This window comes from Schistocerca americana, chromosome X (assembly GCF_021461395.2).
Source record: "Schistocerca americana isolate TAMUIC-IGC-003095 chromosome X, iqSchAmer2.1, whole genome shotgun sequence".
Classification (NCBI taxonomy): Eukaryota; Metazoa; Arthropoda; class Insecta; order Orthoptera; family Acrididae; genus Schistocerca; species Schistocerca americana.
Genome location: NC_060130.1, coordinates 704425126 through 704447503, shown reverse-complemented (window position 1 = coordinate 704447503; position 22378 = coordinate 704425126). Strand labels below are relative to the sequence as shown.

Here is a 22378-nt window from a genome sequence, read left to right as displayed (position 1 = left end):
CTTTAATAAAAAATGAAGCAGACGTAACTCTCAAAAACATAAATGTACTCCTTGATGTTTCTAAACGTGTAGGATATAAAAAGAAATACAAAATTTTGTTAGTAATAGAGACAAATTCGACATATGAGCCCGAGATTATGTCTGTAATTGAAGACGATAGATACACTGTTATTAACATACTCAAAGTGATAGTCCAGTCAGCGTACCAGAAAGAACAAAATATGTAATAATGTCTTCCCAAGACATTGTCATTTATCAGTTTACAAATAAATAGATTTCATTAGCCAAAAAACGAACAAAATTCAGCAAGAAATGTCTCGACATATGTACAAATAAATCTATGCATGGATAAATTTGAAACAAAGGGAGTTAAGTGTCACGAAGCTAGTTCCAATAGTTCAAAATCCACGATTCGAAACGAGATTTATTGACTTTAAAGAGTAGCGGTTTTTCAAAAAAAAAAAATGGCTCTGAGGGACTTAACTTCTGAGGCCATCAGTCCCCTAGAACTTAGAACTACTTAAACCTAACTAACCTAAAGACATCACACACATCCATGCCCGAGGCAGGATTCGAACCTGCGACCGTAGCAGTCACGCGGTTCCAGACTGCAGCGCCTAGAACCGCTCGGCCACCCTTGCCGGCCAGCAGAGAAGAAGTTACTTTACCAGATAGTTAAACAGTAATAGAACAATTACGAGAACTTTTCAACCATTTCGTACAGATCATATTCAATGCTGAATGTGAGAAACATTAAACTTTAAACCTCATATATCTAGCAATGTCAATAAGGAGCGACAACGAAGCTACGAAACGTGTTCTAAAATAGCAGCAAATGACAGAATCATTCACAACGGTTCATTCCATACCACTATCGACATACAGCATCGTGCTGAACAGAGCAGTTAATGCACCACTATTAATGGTCGTCTGTATCAAGAGGAAATATCAGAGAAGCGTAAATAACGAACCTGAGAGCAACAGGTTCGAAAATATTAAATGCATTGTGTTTGATACAAAGCGCAAGAGCTGTCTATTATTTCGAGGGAACCAACAGAGCCATAGATCCATAAGACGGCTCCGGTCACTGCATGATGCTCAGACACTTTGCTCCGACTGCGTGGCAGATTTACCCAAGAATAAATTACAGGACGTTGGAGCGGCCTTAGTAAGAAGTCTAAGAAATTCCTGGCACCATTTAGTACTTTAGATTGGTGTGTCAGTAATATCTGCTCACAGAGCTATGCAAAAATTCCAACTGAAACCTTATAAAGTAAGAATATTGCATCGATTGACCAGTTAAAACTGTAAAACGGAAAATGATCTGGTGAAAACAGAAACACTTTCTTTTTTTAAAATCTTCAACCATTCTATTTTTCCGTTTTTGTACTATGTATACCTGATCCACCGTTCAGCAGTAAAGTAGCATTCCTCTAGTGCTACAAGTTTTTGCATAATTTTTACGTCCGTAGATAAATTCGTTCACAACCACCAGTAAAGTTTCCTGATGTCAACAGTGGATATGGCGGTGGTCTTGATCAATCATTATCGTAGTTCGTTCTCAGTTCTGACTTGAATTCCTAGTAGACTGAAACGTTTAATGCGGTAATACTTACACGAAAAGCGACACTTGCTTCATATCATGACCTTTGGTGCGTCCGGATTTAATCACAACTTTGCCATTCCCTCTGACAGGCCTTGCGTCCCACGTTACACGCGGCTAACGAGACAGGTACTAACATTTGCCATTTGGTAGGTAATTTGAACTTCATGCTGCCTTGTTTCCTGCTACACACTTCTTACTACACTCCTGGAAATTGAAATAAGAAGACCGTGAATTCATTGTCCCAGGAAGGGGAAACTTTATTGACACATTCCTGGGGTCAGATACATCACATGATCACACTGACAGAACCACAGGCACATAGACACAGGCAACAGAGCATGCACAATGTCGGCACTAGTACAGTGTATATCCACCCTTCGCAGCAATGCAGGCAGCTATTCTCCCATGGAGACGATCGTAGAGATGCTGGATGTAGTCCTGTGGAACGGCTTGCCATGCCATTTCCACCTGGCGCCTCAGTTGGACCAGCGTTCGTGCTGGACGTGCAGACCGCGTGAGACGACGCTTCATCCAGTCCCAAACATGCTCAATGGGGGACAGATCCGGAGATCTTGCTGGCCAGGGTAGTTAACTTACACCTTCTAGAGCACGTTGGGTGGCACGGGATACATGCGGACGTGCATTGTCCTGTTGGAACAGCAAGTTCCCTTGCCGGTCTAGGAATGGTAGAACGATGGGTTCGATGACGGTTTGGATGTACCGTGCACCATTCAGTGTCCCCTCGACGATCACCAGTGGTGTACGGCCAGTGTAGGAGATCGCTCCCCACACCATGATGCCGGGTGTTGGCCCTGTGTGCCTCAGTCGTATGCAGTCCTGATTGTGGCGCTCACCTGCACGGCGCCAAACACGCATACGACCATCATTGGCACCAAGGCAGAAGCGACTCTCATCGCTGAAGACGACACGTCTCCATTCGTCCCTCCATTCACGCCTGTCGCGACACCACTGGAGGCGGGCTGCACGATGTTGGGGCGTGAGCGGAAGAGGGCCTAACGGTGTGCGGGACCGTAGCCCAGCTTCATGGAGACGGTTGCGAATGGTCCTCGCCGATACCCCAGGAGCAACAGTGTCCCTAATTTGCTGGGAAGTGGCGGTGCGGTCCCCTACGGCACTGCGTAGGATCCTACGGTCTTGGCGTGCATCCGTGCGTCGCTGCGGTCCGGTCCCAGGTCGACGGGCACGTGCACCTTCCGCCGACCACTGGTGACAACATCGACGTACTGTGGAGACCTCACGCCCCACGTGTTGAGCAATTCGGCGGTACGTCCACCCGGCCTCCCGCATGCCCACATACGCCCTCGCTCAAAGTCCGTCAACTGCACATACGGTTCACGTCCACGCTGTCGCGGCATGCTACCAGTGTTAAAGACTGCGATGGAGCTCCGTATGCCACGGCAAACTGGCTGACACTGACGGCGGCGGTGCACAAATGCTGCGCAGCTAGCGCCATTCGACGGCCAACGCCGCTGTTCCTGGTGTGTCCGCTGTGCCGTGCGTGTGATCATTGCTTGTACAGCCCTCTCGCAGTGTCCGGAGCAAGTATGGTGGGTCTGACACACCGGTGTCAATGTGTTCTTTTTTCCATTTCCAGGAGTGTATCTAAATCAGTCGTAAATTTTTACTATTTTCTGCAAATCAGTAATCTTTATGTTCAGTGAAATTCCTGAAAAGCGAGCTTCCACTGTCATTTGGATAAAAGAATAGCCAAAATTTCTGAAACGGGGGCACTGCGACTTTTAATCCAAAGGCGAAACAACAATTTCAAAAAAAAAAAAAAAATGACACTTACTCCCCCCCGCTCACGCGCACGATTGTTTCAATGTTTCATTTTTAAGTTCATCAACTACCCATTGTGCTCTGATCTTCTTTAAGCGAGTCATTGATACGAAGCGCGCGCTCAAACATTTACTGTTCCTCTTGAAATAAGCCTTATATTGTAAGATCCTCTGAACTTAGATGACGTTTGACATGTTTCAATCATGGGAGCAATAGTTTTTCGTACGATGAATCTAATTCAAGCCCGTCCATTTGGGTCTTGAGGTTCCGTTAAACACTGCAGAAGACAAATAGTTACATCTTACGATATGTAAAGCTCGAAGTTACAAGACCATTTTTTTTATTTCAAGTGTTATTCATTGCGTTAGCAAAAAAATTATGCTCTTAGACTGAGCAATATTTTTAGAGGTCGCCGTCCGGAGTGGCCGTGCGGTTCTGGGCGCTACAGTCTGGAGCCGAGCGACCGCTACGGTCGCAGGTTCGAATCCTGCCTCGGGCATGGATGTGTGTGATGTCCTTAGGTTAGTTAGGTTTAATTAGTTCTAAGTTCTAGGCGACTGATGACCTCAGAAGTTAAGTCGCATAGTGCTCAGAGCCATTTTTTTTTAGAGGTCGCTTATGGTGCAAAGTATTTTCTTAATTAATTTATTATTTGTTTACTTTTCTTCTGATTTTAGGCTGTTTCAAAAACTTTATGATTCCTTTTGAAGGACGTGGCCTATTACTTCTCCATCTTTATCTTATCCGAATGGAATGTTTCCAAAAGAAAGTAAGGAAAGAAGGTTAGAGTTTCATGTCCCGTCGACAACGATGTCATTAGAGATGGAGCACAAGCTAGGAATAGCGAAGGGTGGGGAAGAGAATCTACCATACCCCTTCAAAGAAACCATCCCGCCATTTGCCTTAAGCGATTCAGGGTAATTTCGGAGAGAGTAAATCTGGTTGGGCGGACGCAAATTTGAACCATCGTCCCCGAATACATTGTTGCGATGAAAGCAAGGTTCCTTTTAAGGGACAGTTCCAATTTCTTCCTCATCCTTCCCTTATCAAAGTCCATATCCCATCCCTAATGTCCTCTTTGTCGATGGGACGTAAAACTATAATCTTTGTTCCTTCTAAGACCCGTACCCGCCTGTGAATATATCTAACTAGATCTATAAAAGCAAGAAACGTTAAACGAAATGTGTCCTTTTATTATCCTCCAAAATACTACACCACTAAGAAACTACATGGCACTGATTGGTATGTACATAATCTTACAGGTAAAATGGTGGCTTACGTTTAATGAACCGACCCACGTTGCCAGAGGCTACTTCCAGCCAAATTTCATGGCTCCACAGCTGCTGCTTCACCACTTGGGTGCCGGCTATATGGTCACGGCCAATATCCTCAAGGCACACGCCCTCGTGTATCACATGTACGACAAAGAGTTTCGTCACAGCCAACAAGGTTCGTACTGATTATCTGGTCATCAAACTCAGCTACCTTATATCCTTTATGTCCTCAAATTTTATAGAACAACTGTTTAGTCGGCATTAGCACATACATCTATAGATTAATTAGCTGATCATTATTGTTGCTGATTACTATAAAAGGTATAAACATGACGGTATTGATTTTTGCCTCAGAATTACTATAAAAATAATTTCTAAAGAAACAGTTGCGTTAACCGCTCATTGTGACATTCATGTCATTAAGGTCTGAACAACGATTCTTTGTAGATTCTTCAGTGGTTTGAAGTAACAACACAAATTGAGCTTATGTGAATTCACATAGGCCTATATGTGGCGTTCTTTGAAGAACTATACGGCAGAGTGTTGCTAAAGTCCCGTGAAGAGTGCTGATAATCCCTTTCAACGTGCACGCCTAGCGTATAAACAAAACTAAAGCGTACTTAAAACTGCTGCGTGGGTCTCTACTTAAGCTACCCATTCGTTTGAGACAAAATCTACATTGCATTTATGCATATCATTTGCTCCCACAGTTACCTGCCCATTATGGTACAGCACTTTTAAACTAAAATTTACAAGATTTACATTTAATCTGCTTCACAACGTCATGTTAGGGGTTCAGTAATCACACACAAACCAGTCTAGCTCGAGATAACAGCCCTGCAGTGCGACAAAGAAGTGCAGCAATTAACTAGAGTACGACTGACCAGTTGCTCATCACTCCTGAAGCTCGTCGAGTACATTTGTTATGATGTAAGGAGCGATCAAAAAGTTTCCGTTCTTACACCGTACTATGCAGTATCGGTATGCCAAAGACACAAAATCGCCGTGAGCACCAGGCTGAAGAGACTCGTTTGGCAGAAACCACGTCCTGCTCCCTGAAGAAGTCCGTAACTGCCTGCTGCCCATCCTCGTCCGACGGGAATCGTCGACCCTTCAAGGACAGGACCGAAGGCGTGATAATCGCACGGGGAGAGATCAGGATTATAGCGCGGGTGCTCGAGTGTCCCCCACTTCTGCTTTACGACATCTGCGATGTGGGGACGTGCGTTATCATGAAGCAGCAGCACTCCCTGGCGCACCACTACACAACGGTGGTTTTCGACGCAAATGCTGCCCGTACAGATTCTTTATTTTCCGATGGATATAGACGGGTGTTTGTCCTTCAGTACACAGGACAAAAATAACAACACGATGGTCCTGTTTGGACGCATTTGGCAACAACGTCTCCATAGTTCGTGTTTCCGCGTTTACCGCACGTGCGCCGGAAAAAAACACTAATCCCCTGTCAACATGTCGGTGCTCATATATTCGAATCGGATTCTCAATACGTTGCATATACGCTGCAGCAACCGCCTCAAACGGAAACTTTTTATTTGCCCCTGATATAATCGTGTTAACATTCTTTTGTTAGTCACTGACTTTTTAATAAGAATAAAGATATTACTGTAGGGTATGTAGAAACATAAACGGAAAGTGACGTTTGGTATCACCACAGTATTAGAGGTTGGCCTTAAAAGTAAGTTTTCAGAAATCACATTACGTCTACAGTCAGCGTCATTAAGTACTACGTTGACAAAAAAAAGCAATGAGGCTGCCCGCATTGCCAAAGGAACATTTATCGAGGCGAATAAAAGTGTGACTGTTTTTCGTTCTTGAATTGTGTTCCCCCGATGTGACAAGTTTCACCAAAATAGATCAACTCGCAAGAGGAGGTGAAGCGCTGCGACACATCAGTTTCAAGTAACATCGTAGCAGTAATCATGGGACACTCTAAAGTAGCTCCTGTGGATGGAGCGCACATTGTCGAAAAAATTCGATGTCAGTAATGATGATTAGGTTTTGTGGGCACACGACAGCAAGGTCTTTAGCTCCCGTGCTACATGTCATGAGACTAATGAGGAGGAAGATAGTAAAAGTTTTGAAATGAGAACTGCGAATAAAAACGTAAAGAAAGATGTGCAAACTTTCACGCCTGCACTCACACAGGAAACAACGAAAACCTCTTTCTCAAATCTAAAACATAGCAGTTAAAAGAATTAAAAGAAGACAGAAGACATCTGCGGCTGGCTGATCACTAGAATAAAAGTGGACGAGCCAACCACTCTGAAACACACCCACATCTCCAGTATAAAGCTTAGGACAGAGTCCAGATGTATCAGAAAATATTACAAGCTTGACCACACTTGTCTCTTCATCAGATAAAACACAGATCAGATCCCCATCTAAATTCGCTTCTGCCCGCTTGTCACAAAATAAAATGTGGCGTACGCTGACCTGAACGGCACAGGCTCCACAGACAAAGTGTTTCTCCTGCTGGAGTAAAAAGCCATCTGTTATCGGTCAGTGCGCAATGCGGAGGTAGGTCATGGCCACCTCATCTCGCCAGAGCGATCAGCATGAGAGTCACCATGGCCGGATAATTGGTTTCACCAGTCGCAGTTTGTCTGTCATTGATAGCTACTCCTCCTCCCATAACCGCATGGATCTGTGACCCACCAGCAAAATGACGGTCTACAACGGTATGGCCTGTGGAGGCCTCCTTGACGGTTCTGTAGGCCTGTTTATTTCCCAAAATTCCCACGTACCCTGCTACCCAGCTGAATGACATATTCTTCCTCCGCCGCTGTAGCAAGTATGGTTGATCGTGTATGAACTGGGCAAGTCTCTCTGCTACGTACATGTGCTGCAACGATTGGAGAGCACTAAGGAAATCGAAGCAGATAAGAAACTGTTTGTCCTGAAGACGCCGTAGCCGCTCTAATGCCTTCAGGATCTCATGGGGCTCTGCAGAAAGGACGTCTTGTAAGCCATCTGTGTGCACAACTTTAAAAAAGTAATGTCTAACTCAAATGTTAAAAACCAGAGATTGAAATCTAAAACTGAGAGTGCACTCTGTCTTAAAAATTCGTCGAGCCTAAATAGTTCCGGGTCTCTATAGGAACAAAGATGGAGATGTATTTCAGTCTTGGTACAAAATCTTAAAACTAGCCACACCCTTCTGTCGTATTGTGGTAATTCTAATTCAGGAGGAGGTGGAGCAGATACTACAACACACACAAATTGTTAGTAACTTATTAAAACTTGAACATGGTAAATACAAAACTGTGGAAACAATTAGTTTCCACACAGATGACATGAATCTGATGCTGTCGCTGACACTTAAAACGTTTGGCACTTCACTGCACAGTGAATGTTCCCGTCAGAGTCCAATAGTCTTTAACCGGTAATAAATTCAGAAAAACGGTTCTATTCGAACGCAGCTAGATCCGTACTACGAGTGCACTGTCGTCGTAAGCGATGATTACAAGTGGTCACTGATTACAGAGTGAGTGCGCTGAGCTGCACTGCGCTCTAAAATAAGTAATTTTGCGGCTGCTGCGTCACAAGGAAACACTTGGGAGTGTGTCTCTGATTCGTTGATGCATTTTGCAGCAACTTTCTTTGCTTGTGGTGTCGTCTTGACGTACCGACTTTTGCATGTCACCTAGTTCTGCGGACGATACTACACCCATCTTTAAAAGACAACCCTTCTCGCGAATCCCATAGGACCTAATTACTCGGTGTCTAGTACGTAAGATCCTTTCATTGGTGGCCGAGCAACTGTATGGTGTGCTGGCGTGTATGGCGTGAACACTGTTTTATAGGCCTGTTCCACCACGGGGAGGCGTCGCCTGATGTGAAGGGACGGCTCACCAGCCTCAACACAAAGGTCCGGTGTAGGACTGGTTAGAAATGCCCCCGTGGCCAACCTAAGTCCTTCGTGGTGCACCATGTCCAGCATCTTTAAATAAGATGTTCTGCAGACTCTTACACCGTGTACTCATAATCAAGCCAATATCAGACAAATGCCCTGTAAAACTGGGGCAGACAAGTCGGGTCTGCTCCCCTTGAACTGGGGTCTAGTAAGTGCTTTCCGGGAGTGGCTTTTCAGATCCCTAAGTTGTGGCCCGGAAGCCTCACCGTGTGTTTAAAATTGAGAACAGTGTCCCTCATCTGTGACTCAGGAAAGTTTAAAGCTGACCGGGAATGGTTGAAGAGAACGCACACAGAATTCTCGGTGGAGAATTTAACACTCCTCTTCTTCACCCAACCCTCTAAGAGTCAATTGTAACTGACAAATTGTTGTGGAAAGGCTCGAAGAAGAGCAAAAAAACAGAGAAGTCGTCAACAAAAAAAGAACACTGGCCAGGACATGCAGCAACAGACGTCATACTACTAATAGCTATGAAAAAGACAGTTACACTCACTACTCAAAGGGGTCAGAGAGGTCGCCACAGACTCGATATCTAAAACAGCTGGGTGAGAGGAAGGACTGCATTAAGATAGAAAGCCATCCCCGAAAATCCCATTCACGGAGCTGCCGAAGGATAATACGCCGACAAGTAATATCTTAGGCATTCTCGATGTCAAAAAATAGAAGCAGGAGGTGATGTCAGCGCATTAAAGCTTGTTGTACAGCCGCTTCTAGGAGGGCAATGTTATTGAACGTGGAGCGATACCTCCTGAACACACACTGAAGGCGACTGAGGATCTGTCTCGATTCTAGGATCCAGATAAAGCGTCGGTTGACCAACCGATCCGCTTCAAGGTCTTTTCCCCACAACTAGTGAAGGCAACACTACGAAAACTACTCGGGTATGTTCGGCCCTACCCAGGATGTCTGTTTTTAAAACGGGCTCTCACCACCAGTTGGGCAATTGACCTGACGTCCAAATAAGATTAAAAAGAGCGAGGACTGCTTTGCTCCGCCAGGTGAGGTGCTGTAACGAATTTTGACGGACCGTATCGTGACCATACGACGCGCTACGAGCTGCAGCTAACGCAGAATACAGCTTCCACCTGCGGAAGGGACAGTTATATTCTTCATCAGTGATGAACTGAAGTCCCAACTGCCCATCTCAGCGGCCGCACCATAGCGCCAGAAAGCCAGATCCTGACTGGCAGTGGCGGTAATTGTGGCAAAATAGACCGCCATAGTATAGGCAGTGTCTCATGGGGTGGTCTGGAGACTTCCATTCCCCATTACAGCACCTACTGGGCATCTGCCAAATCTCCCATAAATCCTCCAGATTGCCTCCCATACAACTGTACTTCTAGTGAAACCGTTTATGATGGTCAAGAACTGTTGCCAAGATCTACTCTCGCTCTCCCTAACAATGTGACGACATTTCACCCTAGCTATCCGTAAGGCTGAGAGGTTCTCTCCAGTTGGCTGGCACCTGAACTTAACGCAGAGCTGACCACCTGGAACTGACTGAAGAGCGGCATTCATCGCTCCACAAAGGGACAAGTTGCTTTTTCAGGTGGCCTGAAGTCTGCAGGATGAATTTTCAGCAGCATGGTGGATCATTTGGATAACATGATCAACCCATGGACGCTATCAAGGTGTTCAAATACAGTAAGTTGGCTATAAAGCATCCAATCTGTCTTTCAAATCATCCATCTTGGCGGCTGTCTTTTGGCCAGCACTCTGTCTGGCAGGTGAATCCAGATTGGGAAGTGGTCTCCTGAGTGCAAGTCATAAATCACTTCCCATTGAGCGGTGTGTGCAAGGGCTGGGGAGCATACAGCAGTGAACAACCCTGTTACAGTGCCGAAGTGTGTCGTGTGTGTTCTGACCTCCCCCCCCCCCCCCTCCCGTCCCCCTTTCTACAAACACGCACGTGAGGATATGAGAAGTATCTCGAATACTTAAACCCTGGAGCAGGTGATTACAGAGCCCCAAAGCACATTACATGCATTAAAATCACCATACACAATGAAAGGGTGGAGGAGATGAGTAAAGAGGTCACGGAGAGCCTCTCTCTCTAGAACCTCATTTAGCGGTAGGTACAGCGAATGTATTCTCAACTGATGACGCATATGTAACGATACGATAACTGCTTGCAGGTCGGTTGTGTGGGAGAGAAGCAAGGAGTGATAGGCGGATAGGCGTTGTTTACGAAAGTAGCCACTCCTCCTTTAGCTCTCTCTCAACTAAGATCATCCTTTTTGTGGAGAATCTAGCCACGCAGCTCAGAGCGCAAGACAATTTGAGATGTGTCTCTTGAGTACAGACACATTCGTCTACCCTGAGTTAAGAGACGTTGTTCCCCACATATACTCTGAAGCCATTCAAGTTCCGCTGAAGTATGGAAGCCATCTTCATGGTAATCTATTCCTCTGTCTTTCTCCCTGTCGTGCCTCAGTGGTGGGGAGACTGCATTGAGGGGGGGGGGGGTAACTTGAGGGATTCACTGGTTCCCTGAGAGAGACGTCGACATCCATACTATCCAAAGTATGGTCATCACCCAATCCATCAGACACGACCGAGGTCGCATTGTCTGATGGCTTTAGACCTGAAGGTTTCGACTTGATGGTTTTCATCGACACCTTGGATTCTGGAGTCTGTTATACTTTCTGACATTAGGTTCTGTAGCCGCCATCATTGCTATGGTGGGTAGGCTTGGTTGTTGGTCTAGCGACACAGGCTTGCAGCTGCATTTACAGGTGCTGGTGGAGGTGCCCTGATCGGCTGTCAACGTCTGGGTGCCATCGCTAGTTTTCTGCACAGGCCGCTTCAGCGATGAGGCAAAAGACTGCACAAAAGTGGAGGGCTGTGAAATCTTAAACTTCTTTTCCCCGTCAGAGTATGAGAGACGTTTTGTGACTTTAATATACTGGATTTCCTTCTCTTCTGGGAAGGCAGGATATTCTTTGCTCCTGACGGGATTGGCCTTGGAGCATTGTCACATGTGTGTACAGCAGAAGATTGAGTACCAGATTCGTGTGCAGTAGAGTCGCATCCTCCATACATAGCCTGACTGTTACACCCCATGATGGTATGACTAAAGCTTTGACGTCGGTCGGAATATATTCAGGCAACTTCGATAAATTTAATGTCAGAATAAAAGATGTTGACTTCTGGAGTTCATCATCAGTGCTTTATATGACAATCTGAACTTCAGTGGCCCGCGTACTTTCCCATCCTTTTGCAGTTCTTTGGTGTACATATCCACAATGTCTTGACTTATCAAAACTCCTATACGACAATTGAGCCCAGTCTGCAGCTCACATTTTACAGGATATTCTCTAAGTAGTTTCCCATTTTGCAACTTGTTTGCTTGGTTGGCTGGAGTGTCTCGATCAAGAGCGTACTATTTCAAAGCCTCTTGTCAGATTTAAAGTGATCTGCAAGTCCCTGTTGCAACAGTCAGGTTACTATTCCATCACTATCCGGGGCGTCTCCACACACGTCTACGGCCTGAAATCTCGTTGAATGGAGTAGAGCTGTCTTCAGTGATGAGTCCCGCCTCGAATTGAGCCAGAATGACTAGCGAAGACGTATCTGGAGACCCCCTGGACAATCTGACTGTCACCCACCTTACGGCCAGACAGCCAGGAGAGACGGTCTGGGGTGCCATTTCATTTCATAGCAGAACCTCTTTGGCTGTCATCACGACACCCTAAGAGCACAGCAGTATGTCGACGATATTCTACGCCCCGATTCGTTGCCCTTCAAGGCAAGCCATCTCGGGCATACATTTCAGCGACATAACGCCTGTCCTCACCCTGCGAGAGTTTCTACTGCTTTTCTTCGAGTTTGCCATACCCTACCTTGGCCAGTAAGGTCGTCGGATCTCTTCCCAATTGAAAACGTTTGGAGCATTACGAACAGGGTTCTCCAACCCGCTCGCGATTTTGATGATCTAACGCTTCAATGGGACAGAATTTGGCACAATATCCCTCAGGAGAACATCCAACAACTCCATCAATCAAACCCAATCTGAAAAACTGCTTGCATAAAGGCCAGAGGTGGATCAACGCGTTATTGTCTTGCTCAATTTGTGAAGTACGTTCTCTTGAATAAGTCATCCATGTTTTCCGAAATTGTAATCCTTGGCTTCTCTGTACATGTAGATCACATCTACCGATTTCCGTCCCATTGGATCAGTTACTTCAGGGTGCGTCATTTTCTTTTCTTACAATGTAGATACACCTAAGGACGAAACCTCTTACGAACTGGAGCAGCAGCCAAGGTGTGTATGCTTGCTATCAAGTCACAGCTTCGATACATGGGTTCGAACCAACCCGTTGCAATGTTTTCTATTCTCTAGAAAGAGCATGAGTGCCGCGAAATTAAATACATTCTTATTTTAAATTGAATAAGTATTGTTGTGAGCAAGGGGAACAAGTTACCAGCCCAACCAAGTCCCTATGAACTTCGACGACATTCGGTGTAAATTAGCTGTTTCTGATTTTTCTGGTTCTTTTTTTTTTCGATGAATATATCAGCCTCTTCAAATAACAATATATAAATATCAAAAATGTTCAGATGTGTGTGAAATCTTATGGGACTTAACTGCTAAGGTCATCAGTCCCTAAGCTTACACACTACTTAACCTAAATCATCCTAAGGACAAACACACACACCAATGCCCGAGGGAGGACTCTCGAACCTTCGCCGGGACCAGCCGCACAGTCCAGGACTTCAGCGCCTTAGACAGCATATAAATATCACGGCAGCTTTTATTCAGTTCCAAAAGAGTACGTAATCTTACAATAAATTGTCTCACCCCACGTGCATGGACGTTGACAAATCAAAACGCAGATCTTATACCACTTGGTTAACGCTCCATTGGGGCATGTTTCCTCCTGACGTAAGCTCACTAGACAAAATGTTAGAGCGACCTCCTTGGAGCTCTGTAGCGTCAAGCTTAGCAACGGCGCAATGAGATGTTTAACACGCAGCGTGTGAAGGGTGTCGTCCCTGCGGCGTTTATCGTTCCATGACTTGAATCCACGTATTCAAGGTACCAGGAGTATGAACTGGGATCGTTGTAAGGCCGTACTCCGTGACCAAATCTTGCCCTTTCTTCTTCATCTTCTTGATAATACTGTGGAGATTAATGTCTTCCAAGATGACAACAAATGTGTTCTCAGTGTTGCGCACATACGTGCCTGGTTTGATGAATACTCAGACACTCCATCGCACCTCGAATGGTCCTCTAAATCACCCCATCTTAAAAACACAGAAAATGTGTGGGACATTTTGAAGCACCTAGTGAAACGTCACAATCAACATCCCCACAATTTGGTAGCTGTGCGGGATCTAATCATGAATGATTGGCTTCGGCCGGATGCAGCATACCTGAAGAGACTTATTGGCACTCTTGGAAGGGAGATTATGGTTTGAAGTCCCGGAAGATTATGGTTTGAAGTCCCGTAGACATCGAGGTCACTAGAGGCGGAGCACAAGGTCGGAATGTTTCCAAGGATGGGGAAATCAGCCGGGCCCTTTCAAAGGTGCCACCCCGGTGTTTTTCTGAAGCGATTTAGGGAAACCATGGAAAACTTAAATTTGGATGGTTGGACGCGGATTTGAACCGTTGTCCTCCCGAGTGCGAGCCAGTGTGCTGGCCGCTGTGCCACCTCGCTAGGTGTGGACACTTTTCCTAGCCGATATTGGCACAATGTCTCGTGAGGGTGAATATTTTTTAGTTTTGTGCATAAATCAAGCAGCAAATTACTGGTATCGTTAGACCACTAGATATTCTGCAAGTGTCCAGTCAGGAGGAAACTGCATTTGCGGAGTCTCTGTGTCTTTTACAAATACAACGACCATCATAAATTGACCAGTGCAACCACAAACTCGCGGTCTTTCGTTTCATTTTCATTGGACCGACGACATTACCTCACACATGTGAACAAAGTAGCAAATAAACTCAAAAATGATGTTTCATAATTCCAGCTTGACTTTTAGTATCAATAATGGCCCCATCAGCGGTTGGCGGCCGCAGGAATTTCAGAAGCTGATAATTAATAGGAATACCTGAGGAATAGATCTATTGCAGTTCTCATTGCCATCACTTGTATATTCATATAGCTATATTTGTTTCGTGACACCATACAAAAAGCAAAGGTGCGGAGGACGGAGAAAATGACACGAACACTTTGATAAAAACACCTTATTTCCTGTATTTGTTTCATGTCATATCTGCAGTGACAGGATGTTGCGTTTCTTAGTACGCATTACGTTATCTCTCAAAGTGTTCTGAGCCTTCATTACGTCTGTAATCGTTATCGTTTCGTGCTGGTTAACCTATATCTTGGAGATTTTGAACTCCCGCTGAGGAAAAGTTGTTGGTGGGAGTTTTTTTTCTGCATCTGTGACACCCGTCGCATTTCTGCTGTGGCTGTCTGGAACTATATCTGTAATGGTAGCTTACAAAATATACGGGAAAAATATTAAGATAAATACAATAGCGGAAATAAAATTAAACTTACTCATAGAACCAAGAGAACATTAAAGAGAGTTTTGACCTTCAGCAGCAATACGTAGATCACGGATTGATAGGATTAATACGCAACTAGAGAAGGCTCTGCCGATCAAAACAGTGAGTCTGCAAATACCTAAATATAGTTTATGTTAAAGGAAGCCTACATCTAAATGGTTACTCTGCAATTCACACTTAAGTGCCTGCAGAGGGTTCATCGAACCATTTTCATACTTCTTCTCTACCATTCCACTCTCGAAAGGCGCGTGGGAAAAAGGAACACCTAAATCTTTCCGTTCGAGCTCTGATCTCTCCTATTTTATTATGTGGATCATTTCTCCCTACGTAGGTGGGTGTCAACAAAATATTTTCGCATTCGGAAGAGAAAGTTGGTGATTGAAATTTCTTAAATAGATCTCGCCGCAAAGAAAACCGCCTTTGTTTCAGTGACTGCCACCCCTACTCGCGTATCATATCAGTGACACTCTCGCCCCTATTGCGCGATAACACGAAACGAGCTGCCCTTGGTTGCACTTCTTCGATGTCCTCCGTCAATCCTTCCTGGTAAGGATCCCACACTGCGCAGCAATATTCCAGCACAGGACGGACAAGTGTCACAAGTCGCAAAGGAGCAAAATGGTTGAATACCGCGTTCAAGACGCCCGGCTTTAGTGGGTTTGTCGCAACTTCTAAGTGTTTTGCCAACAAAGCGTAGTGTTTGTTTCGCTTTCCCCACAATATTATCTATGTGGTCTTTCCAATTTAAGTTGCTCGTAATTGTAATTACTAGGTATTGAGTCGAACTGACAGCCCTTAGATTTGTGTGATTTATTGTATACCCAATATTTATAGGATTTCTTTTAGTACCCATGCGGATGATCTCGCACTTTTCTTTGTTTAGTGCCAGTTGCCATTTTTCGCATCAATTTTGAGGGAAACTATTTATGGTACGTTCTCGACGTCAGAGTGACGGTGAATGAGGATCTGCGAGCAAGAATCAGATCCACCTGGATGCGTTTCAGAGACGTCATTGGTGTTCACTGAGGTAATTAGATGTATATCCACCTAAAATAAAAGATATATCGCACAATGGTGAGGCTAGTTGCAATATATAGTACAGAATGTTGGCCAACGTATGTAAGTCCTGAGTGTACTCACTGCATGTCATGGAAATGCAAATACTGAGGAGATCATTAGACATTTATCTGCGCGGCCACACCAGGGATACAACGATCCGGCAACTATGTGAAGTGGCTTTAATCAATGATAAGAGCAAGAATGGAGAATTCCGTATTATGGTCACATCATACGGGCTCTATCTACTCCAGTCATCAGCACAACCATTCATATGACTGTCGAAGGCCAGAGACGACGCGGAGGACCTAAACTGCGGTGGCTAGACACTATGAACACAGATTTAAGATAAAGAAAACTAAGTTACTAAGTCCACAGGGAGCGTTAGACCGTAAGAAGTGGAGGGTATTGACCCAAAAAGCGGACCCTGCTCCAACGAGACGGCGCTCAGGAGGAGGAGGTGGAGGAGGAGGAGGAGGAGGAGGAGGAGGAGAAGAAGAAGAAGAAGATGATGATGATGATGATGAAGATGAAGACGAAGAATAAGATTTATGGTAGGCCTGATAGTTTGATATTTCAGATAAACCATGTGAATGCAAGAGGAAGAGACTTCTTCCACTGAAACGTACAATGAGTTTTAAAGAGCCCAATATCGGCACTTGGTGTAATGACTGGCAGCTGCCCTTCAACACAAACAACCGTAACGTATTTTGCGTTAACCTATTATATGATTACACGAACGTAGAACAATAGCCGGAAGCAGTCGCATCTATTAAACACCTGGGAGTATGTGTAATTACCAAACAAGGCGATTCGCAGGAAAGGCAAATGCCAAGCTGACATTTACTGGAAACAACCAGGAGGACCAGATAGGACTGATAGATAAAACAGAGTAGATCCAAATAATGACAGCACGTTTCGACACAGTTTCGTTTAGTAAACAGCGTCATCGAGATGCTCATCCAACAGCAGTGGAAAACGCTACAGGAGAGGCGTTGTGCATCTCGACGCGGTTTTTCTGTTAAAATTCCAAGAACGTACGTACATACAAAAGTCTACCAATATTTTTCTTCCTCCTATGTATGTTTCACGAAAATCCCATGAAAGCAAAATAAGAGAAATTATCGATTCAGGTGCAGTCCAAAACGTTTCGAGAATGGATTAATAAGAAACAGAGAAAAGTTAAGACGGTAGTTTTAATTCATCACGTGTTCTTCATACAATGCACAGAATGTTCCCATCACTATGCGAAACTGTCAGTAAAGACTCTCTGCGGGACGTTGTTCAACTAGCACATCGCATTGACTCGAATGTGTTTGTCGTGAAGGCGTTGACATTTCATGTGGATTTATGCACATTTTCGTTTTGTTGTAGATTGTATCAATAACACCAAGTCTCGTCACCCGCGATGATATTTTCCGGTAAAAAATTGTCCGCCTTTTGCATTTCAGTCAAGCCACGATAGGGATCCAGGCGTCGTGGTTTTCGTTCGGGAATCAAATTATAGGGGACGAACTTTGCACACATTTTTCTCTTCTTTTAATCATTGAGGAGAATGTCTTGAACAGTGCATTTAACCATTTTGCTCCTTTGCAACTTGTAACACAACTATGCTCACATATTATGGCCACACGTCCACTACTCAATACCGCCTACTCACAGCTTAGTGTTCGAATGCGCATCTGTTGTTTAAAGTCGTTAGTTCAAGCTGCCACAGTTGATACTGCGCTGACGTCTCGGTACTTTTTGGACGGATAGTTAAGGTGAACATATGAATAAAATAACACGTCTCCAATTGACCGATTCCAGTGTTCTTGACCGAGCGAGGTGACGCAGTGGGTAGCACACTGGACTCGCATTCGGGAGGACGACAGTTCAATCAGGCGTCCGGCCATCCTGATTTAGGTTTTCCATGATTTCCCTAAATCGCTCCAGCCAAATGCCAGGATGGTTCCTTTGAAAGGGCACGGCCGATTTTTCTTCTCCGTCCTTCCCTAATCCGATGAGACCGATGACCTCGCAGTTTGGTTTCTTCCCCCAAACAATCCACCCAGTGTTACTGCACTTTGCGATAGAAATACAGTTGAGGCCCTTTACTATCTTGCAGTATCTCGCAAGGCAATCAGATCATCTCCTTGCGAGACATAGTGCATATTCCAACTATACCATTACGAATAAATTCAGATAAATTCTCAAATGATTCCGGTTGTTATGATCTTAAAAATGTCCCTATTCTATATTAGATGAGGGTTGATACTATCTTTTCCAACGCTCATACACGTCAATGAGTTATGTAGCTACATTTACTGTCATTTTTTTGTCGACCCCCACTCCAAATTACCACTTCAGACTAAAACACATTCCTCTCCGTTCTAACTGCATATTCTAAGCTCCACGAGATGTTCACATTTTATATTGGCTTTCATGGTAGTCAAATTTGGCGTGCGAGTCACGGTATAAAATCTCCAAAGACAGCCATCTGCAGCGATATTTAAATACCCGCGTATGCAACAACAAATATAATGCTGGGACGTACGTCAACATTCACAGGAGCGGAAACCAAACTATGAATGCGAATGATGGTTCGTAGATACCGATTCTCTCTCGCATGATCAATCACATCAGCCTAATATGATGTAATCTGTTAAAAGCTTCACTTTTTGCCGGTTTGTAATCGCTGCTGCATTTATGACTTCCCAGGTACAACTTTTGGTGCAGCAACAATATAAAATTTTGAAATAGTGGGTGATTCATACAAAACAGCAAACAGTGGCAGTTCCTACCCAAAGTATCCTCTTCTTACAATGTACTTGTAGTATCCAACAATACCCATAATGTGCTAGATACAGCAATCATTAAAAGTTGCATGTAAGACGTAGAAGCAGAGTCTCTAGCTTGACATAAACGTAAGAAAATAACTGTCATGAAGTATTCAATCAATTTTGAAACGAATATCCTGCAACCAATTACACCTGCAGCAAATGAGAAACTGTATCCGTGTTTTTCTGATGTACTTCCAGATTAAAGCTTACGGTTAAGAACACTGCATTTTCATCTGGAAATTTAAACAGTACCATGCCCTCTGTTCTAGCACTTTCGCTTTAAGGGTTATAAAAGCAGAGAATGTAAATCTGAAAATAAGGAAAGGTAGTGACTATTCTTTCAGCAATAAATAAAAATATTTGAGATGGTAACGGTACGTATAATTCCTCCACTGAGTAAAGAAGAATCAGACTTTTTATCTTGGCCATTATATTGTGCAAATAAATATTATTATGAGTCCTAAGCTGTCTTTCTTGTTAAGTACCTGTGTTAGTGCATGTGCCGATGTGAGAAACGAAGAGAGAGAGAGAATGAACACATTTACTGAAAATTGAACAAAAATTCCTTTATCTACAGAGCAGGATGGTCTTTACTTTTACAGGTAAAATCAGTCTAACGCTGCACAGCTTCTGGTACGAGCCCATGTCCGACAGTGAAGAGGACATAAAGGCGGCCAACACTGCCATTAACTTTGACGTAAGTAGGTTCAGAGAATGTTTAAAAAGTAGACGTGGTCTTATGATTAGACATAACATGAACGCCTGAGGTGACCTGAGCATATATTTCATTGTGAATTTATTCCTTGCTTTGCAATAAGTAAAGATCGTTTAATGGTTTTTGATGTATACATAATTAAGTCAACACGATGCTTACATGAACTTTGTGTAGTATGTACTATCTGTAGTTAAAATATTTACTTGTAAATCTCTTCATTTCAGTTTGGAATCTTTGCTCATCCAATTCTAGGAAAAGATGGAGATTTTCCAGCAGTTGTCAAGGAAAGGGTCGAAGTTGTAAGCAAAGAAATGGGCCTCAAAAGATCATTATTGCCCCCGCTGGATAAGGAGTGGATCGCTCGAATTAAAGGTATTAATAAGCGTCCTCTATTTCTTGAATGATACCTTAGACTTCCTCCAGATACCTACCTTATAGTACACCACAATGCATAACTTTGCAAAAAGTGTAGTTTATTTTCTTTACTTCTTTCCCTGTACAAGTTCATAGCGACGTAAAATACTTCCTTCATTTCCGACAACCATTGAACTTCTCTCGATATTAAATCTAAGAATTGAATTTGTAGTGGCTGAATATCTAAAATCGGAAATAATTTGTACTGTCAAAGCCGACAAAAGATATAATCTGACGGCTCGAGATTCTCGTATCTCCAAATCTATGTAACTATATTCTACGATTATTGACTTACCATAACTGCGGTAAGTGTGATAAAATGTGATATTTACAGAGTGTTGTTATATCCCACAATGGCATGCTAGGTGAAGTGCAGGACAAAAAATTTTGAGGATTGTCACTGCAGAAAAAACCACATCGAAAACGCACTTTCTTTGCCACTTGCAGAAGCTAAACATAGAAGAAGTAAGACACTGGTTTCCTGAGTACGATGTTCGCATTTTAGAATCAAGTTTTTAATCTATCAACCGCCCAGAAATTAATATAAGAGTGTAGGTTCAAAAAAGCCTCCAAAGTAGTTCACGCCATTTTTCTATAGTGAAAATGACAAATTTAAAGTAGCTTGATATCAAAAGCTACACTATTTCTCCTAATGAAAAATGGCAGGAAATTCAAATCTCTGAAAAATTCAAATTATCCTCAATAACCCAAGACGACCGAGAGTTCTATTTTTCCCCGTGAATCCCCTACCCTCAGCACCCTCACCCCTGAACAACTCCACCATACCATTTAGAATCCGACACAAATGCACTACATCATTTTCAGCATCAGACAAGTACCGGAACACTACACGGCTGGCTTACAGCCCATGGTTCGTAAGTTAAAATCCTGCAAAGTTAATTTTAACAATGCACTATTTTATATTAATTTACACAAACTTTCTTAGTGGTAAATGACAAAAGTATGACACCAAACGTTATTTTCCCACCACAGTACCAAGTACAAGAGACAACAAATCACTAATTTTACTATTTTGTTTGGGAATTTCGCAATGTTTAAGTAACCAGTGCGGGATACAAAAGTGTGACGGAAATTCAAGGATTCATTATATAATTAAATTGTATCACTGGTAAGTCTTCTAAGGTTGGCGAATGTGACATTCTTTCTTGTTCTTATAAACCGGCTTCAGGACCTGTGTTGGCCCTTGTCGAATTTACTGAACTCTTGTGAGTCATTTTCGTGTTACATAGTCATCCCCTACCACTATATTTTAACAACTCTACGAATATGACAACCGATGTGATATAATAAGAGCCACTTCATAATTATGACTTATAAATCTCATCTGAAAAACAATTAGGGGCCAACTTACCCTATGTTTAGTGATACACAGTCAGTGAAGTCATGCGCGCAAAGTGAAATTATGAACATCCTATGGAGAAGGAGCAGTGGTTACTTGTTTCATGATACTAACCACTAAATGCATAATTTATCTTTGACCGGCAAGTATGCTGAATTAAGCCTCAGAAATAGGAGCCGTTGCCCAGTGTGTATCTGGAGAATCCTACTATTGAGAAATTGTGAATGTTCAGTATGAAATATTTGTTCCTGTTGGGGGACCTCCATAACAAATCATTAGACAAGTGCACTGGCGTTATGTACGTGCTACATCTTTTACACCTTGCCTTCACCCAATATTCTTTTACCTCACATACCAACCGTTCTTATTTTCACCATGTCAGAGAGAGCAAGATTATTCCGACGAAGAAATTATCAACAAAATATTGTTCCTTCAGTTCATAATACTTCAGACGGGCACCCTTTACTAGCGATAGTACAATGGAATTTGCTGTTATGGGCGAACGGAAAATCTTGGTTCAGCGATTGAGACTGAGTAGGTAAGTTCTGAAATAAGGATTTAGCTCCATACCTTAAGCAGCGTAGAATAATTGTTTGACGATAGATTTATTGTGCTACAAACGAAAGCAGTTTGTGGTGACAAAACTATTCGGTAATCCAGAACAGTTATAGAAACTGTGGTTTTAACAAGAAGATACGCGTAGGATTTTAGGACATCTACCTTCTTTCTTTGTAATTTGTGAGTAGTAATAAATATTTCTCTTAACACAATGGCAACGGAAACAACTACAGTACAAATGTAGTCGTCATTACACAGGATGAATCACTTAAAACTTACATCGCCAATGTTGCAGAAATGGAAATAGCAACTGATGTGC

At 43.4% G+C, this 22378-nt stretch overlaps 1 protein-coding gene across 1 annotated transcript in view; it reads left to right on the top strand.

The window, feature by feature from the left end:
• The window catches only part of LOC124556836 (myrosinase 1-like), a 260034-nt gene that overhangs the window by 126923 nt on the left and 110733 nt on the right, over positions 1-22378 (top strand). Inside the window, exons 5-7 of the mRNA XM_047130853.1 lie at positions 4669-4855; positions 19615-19709; positions 19952-20099. Coding sequence (XP_046986809.1) covers positions 4669-4855; positions 19615-19709; positions 19952-20099 — 430 coding nt within the window. The remainder of the gene's footprint in view (positions 1-4668; positions 4856-19614; positions 19710-19951; positions 20100-22378) is intronic.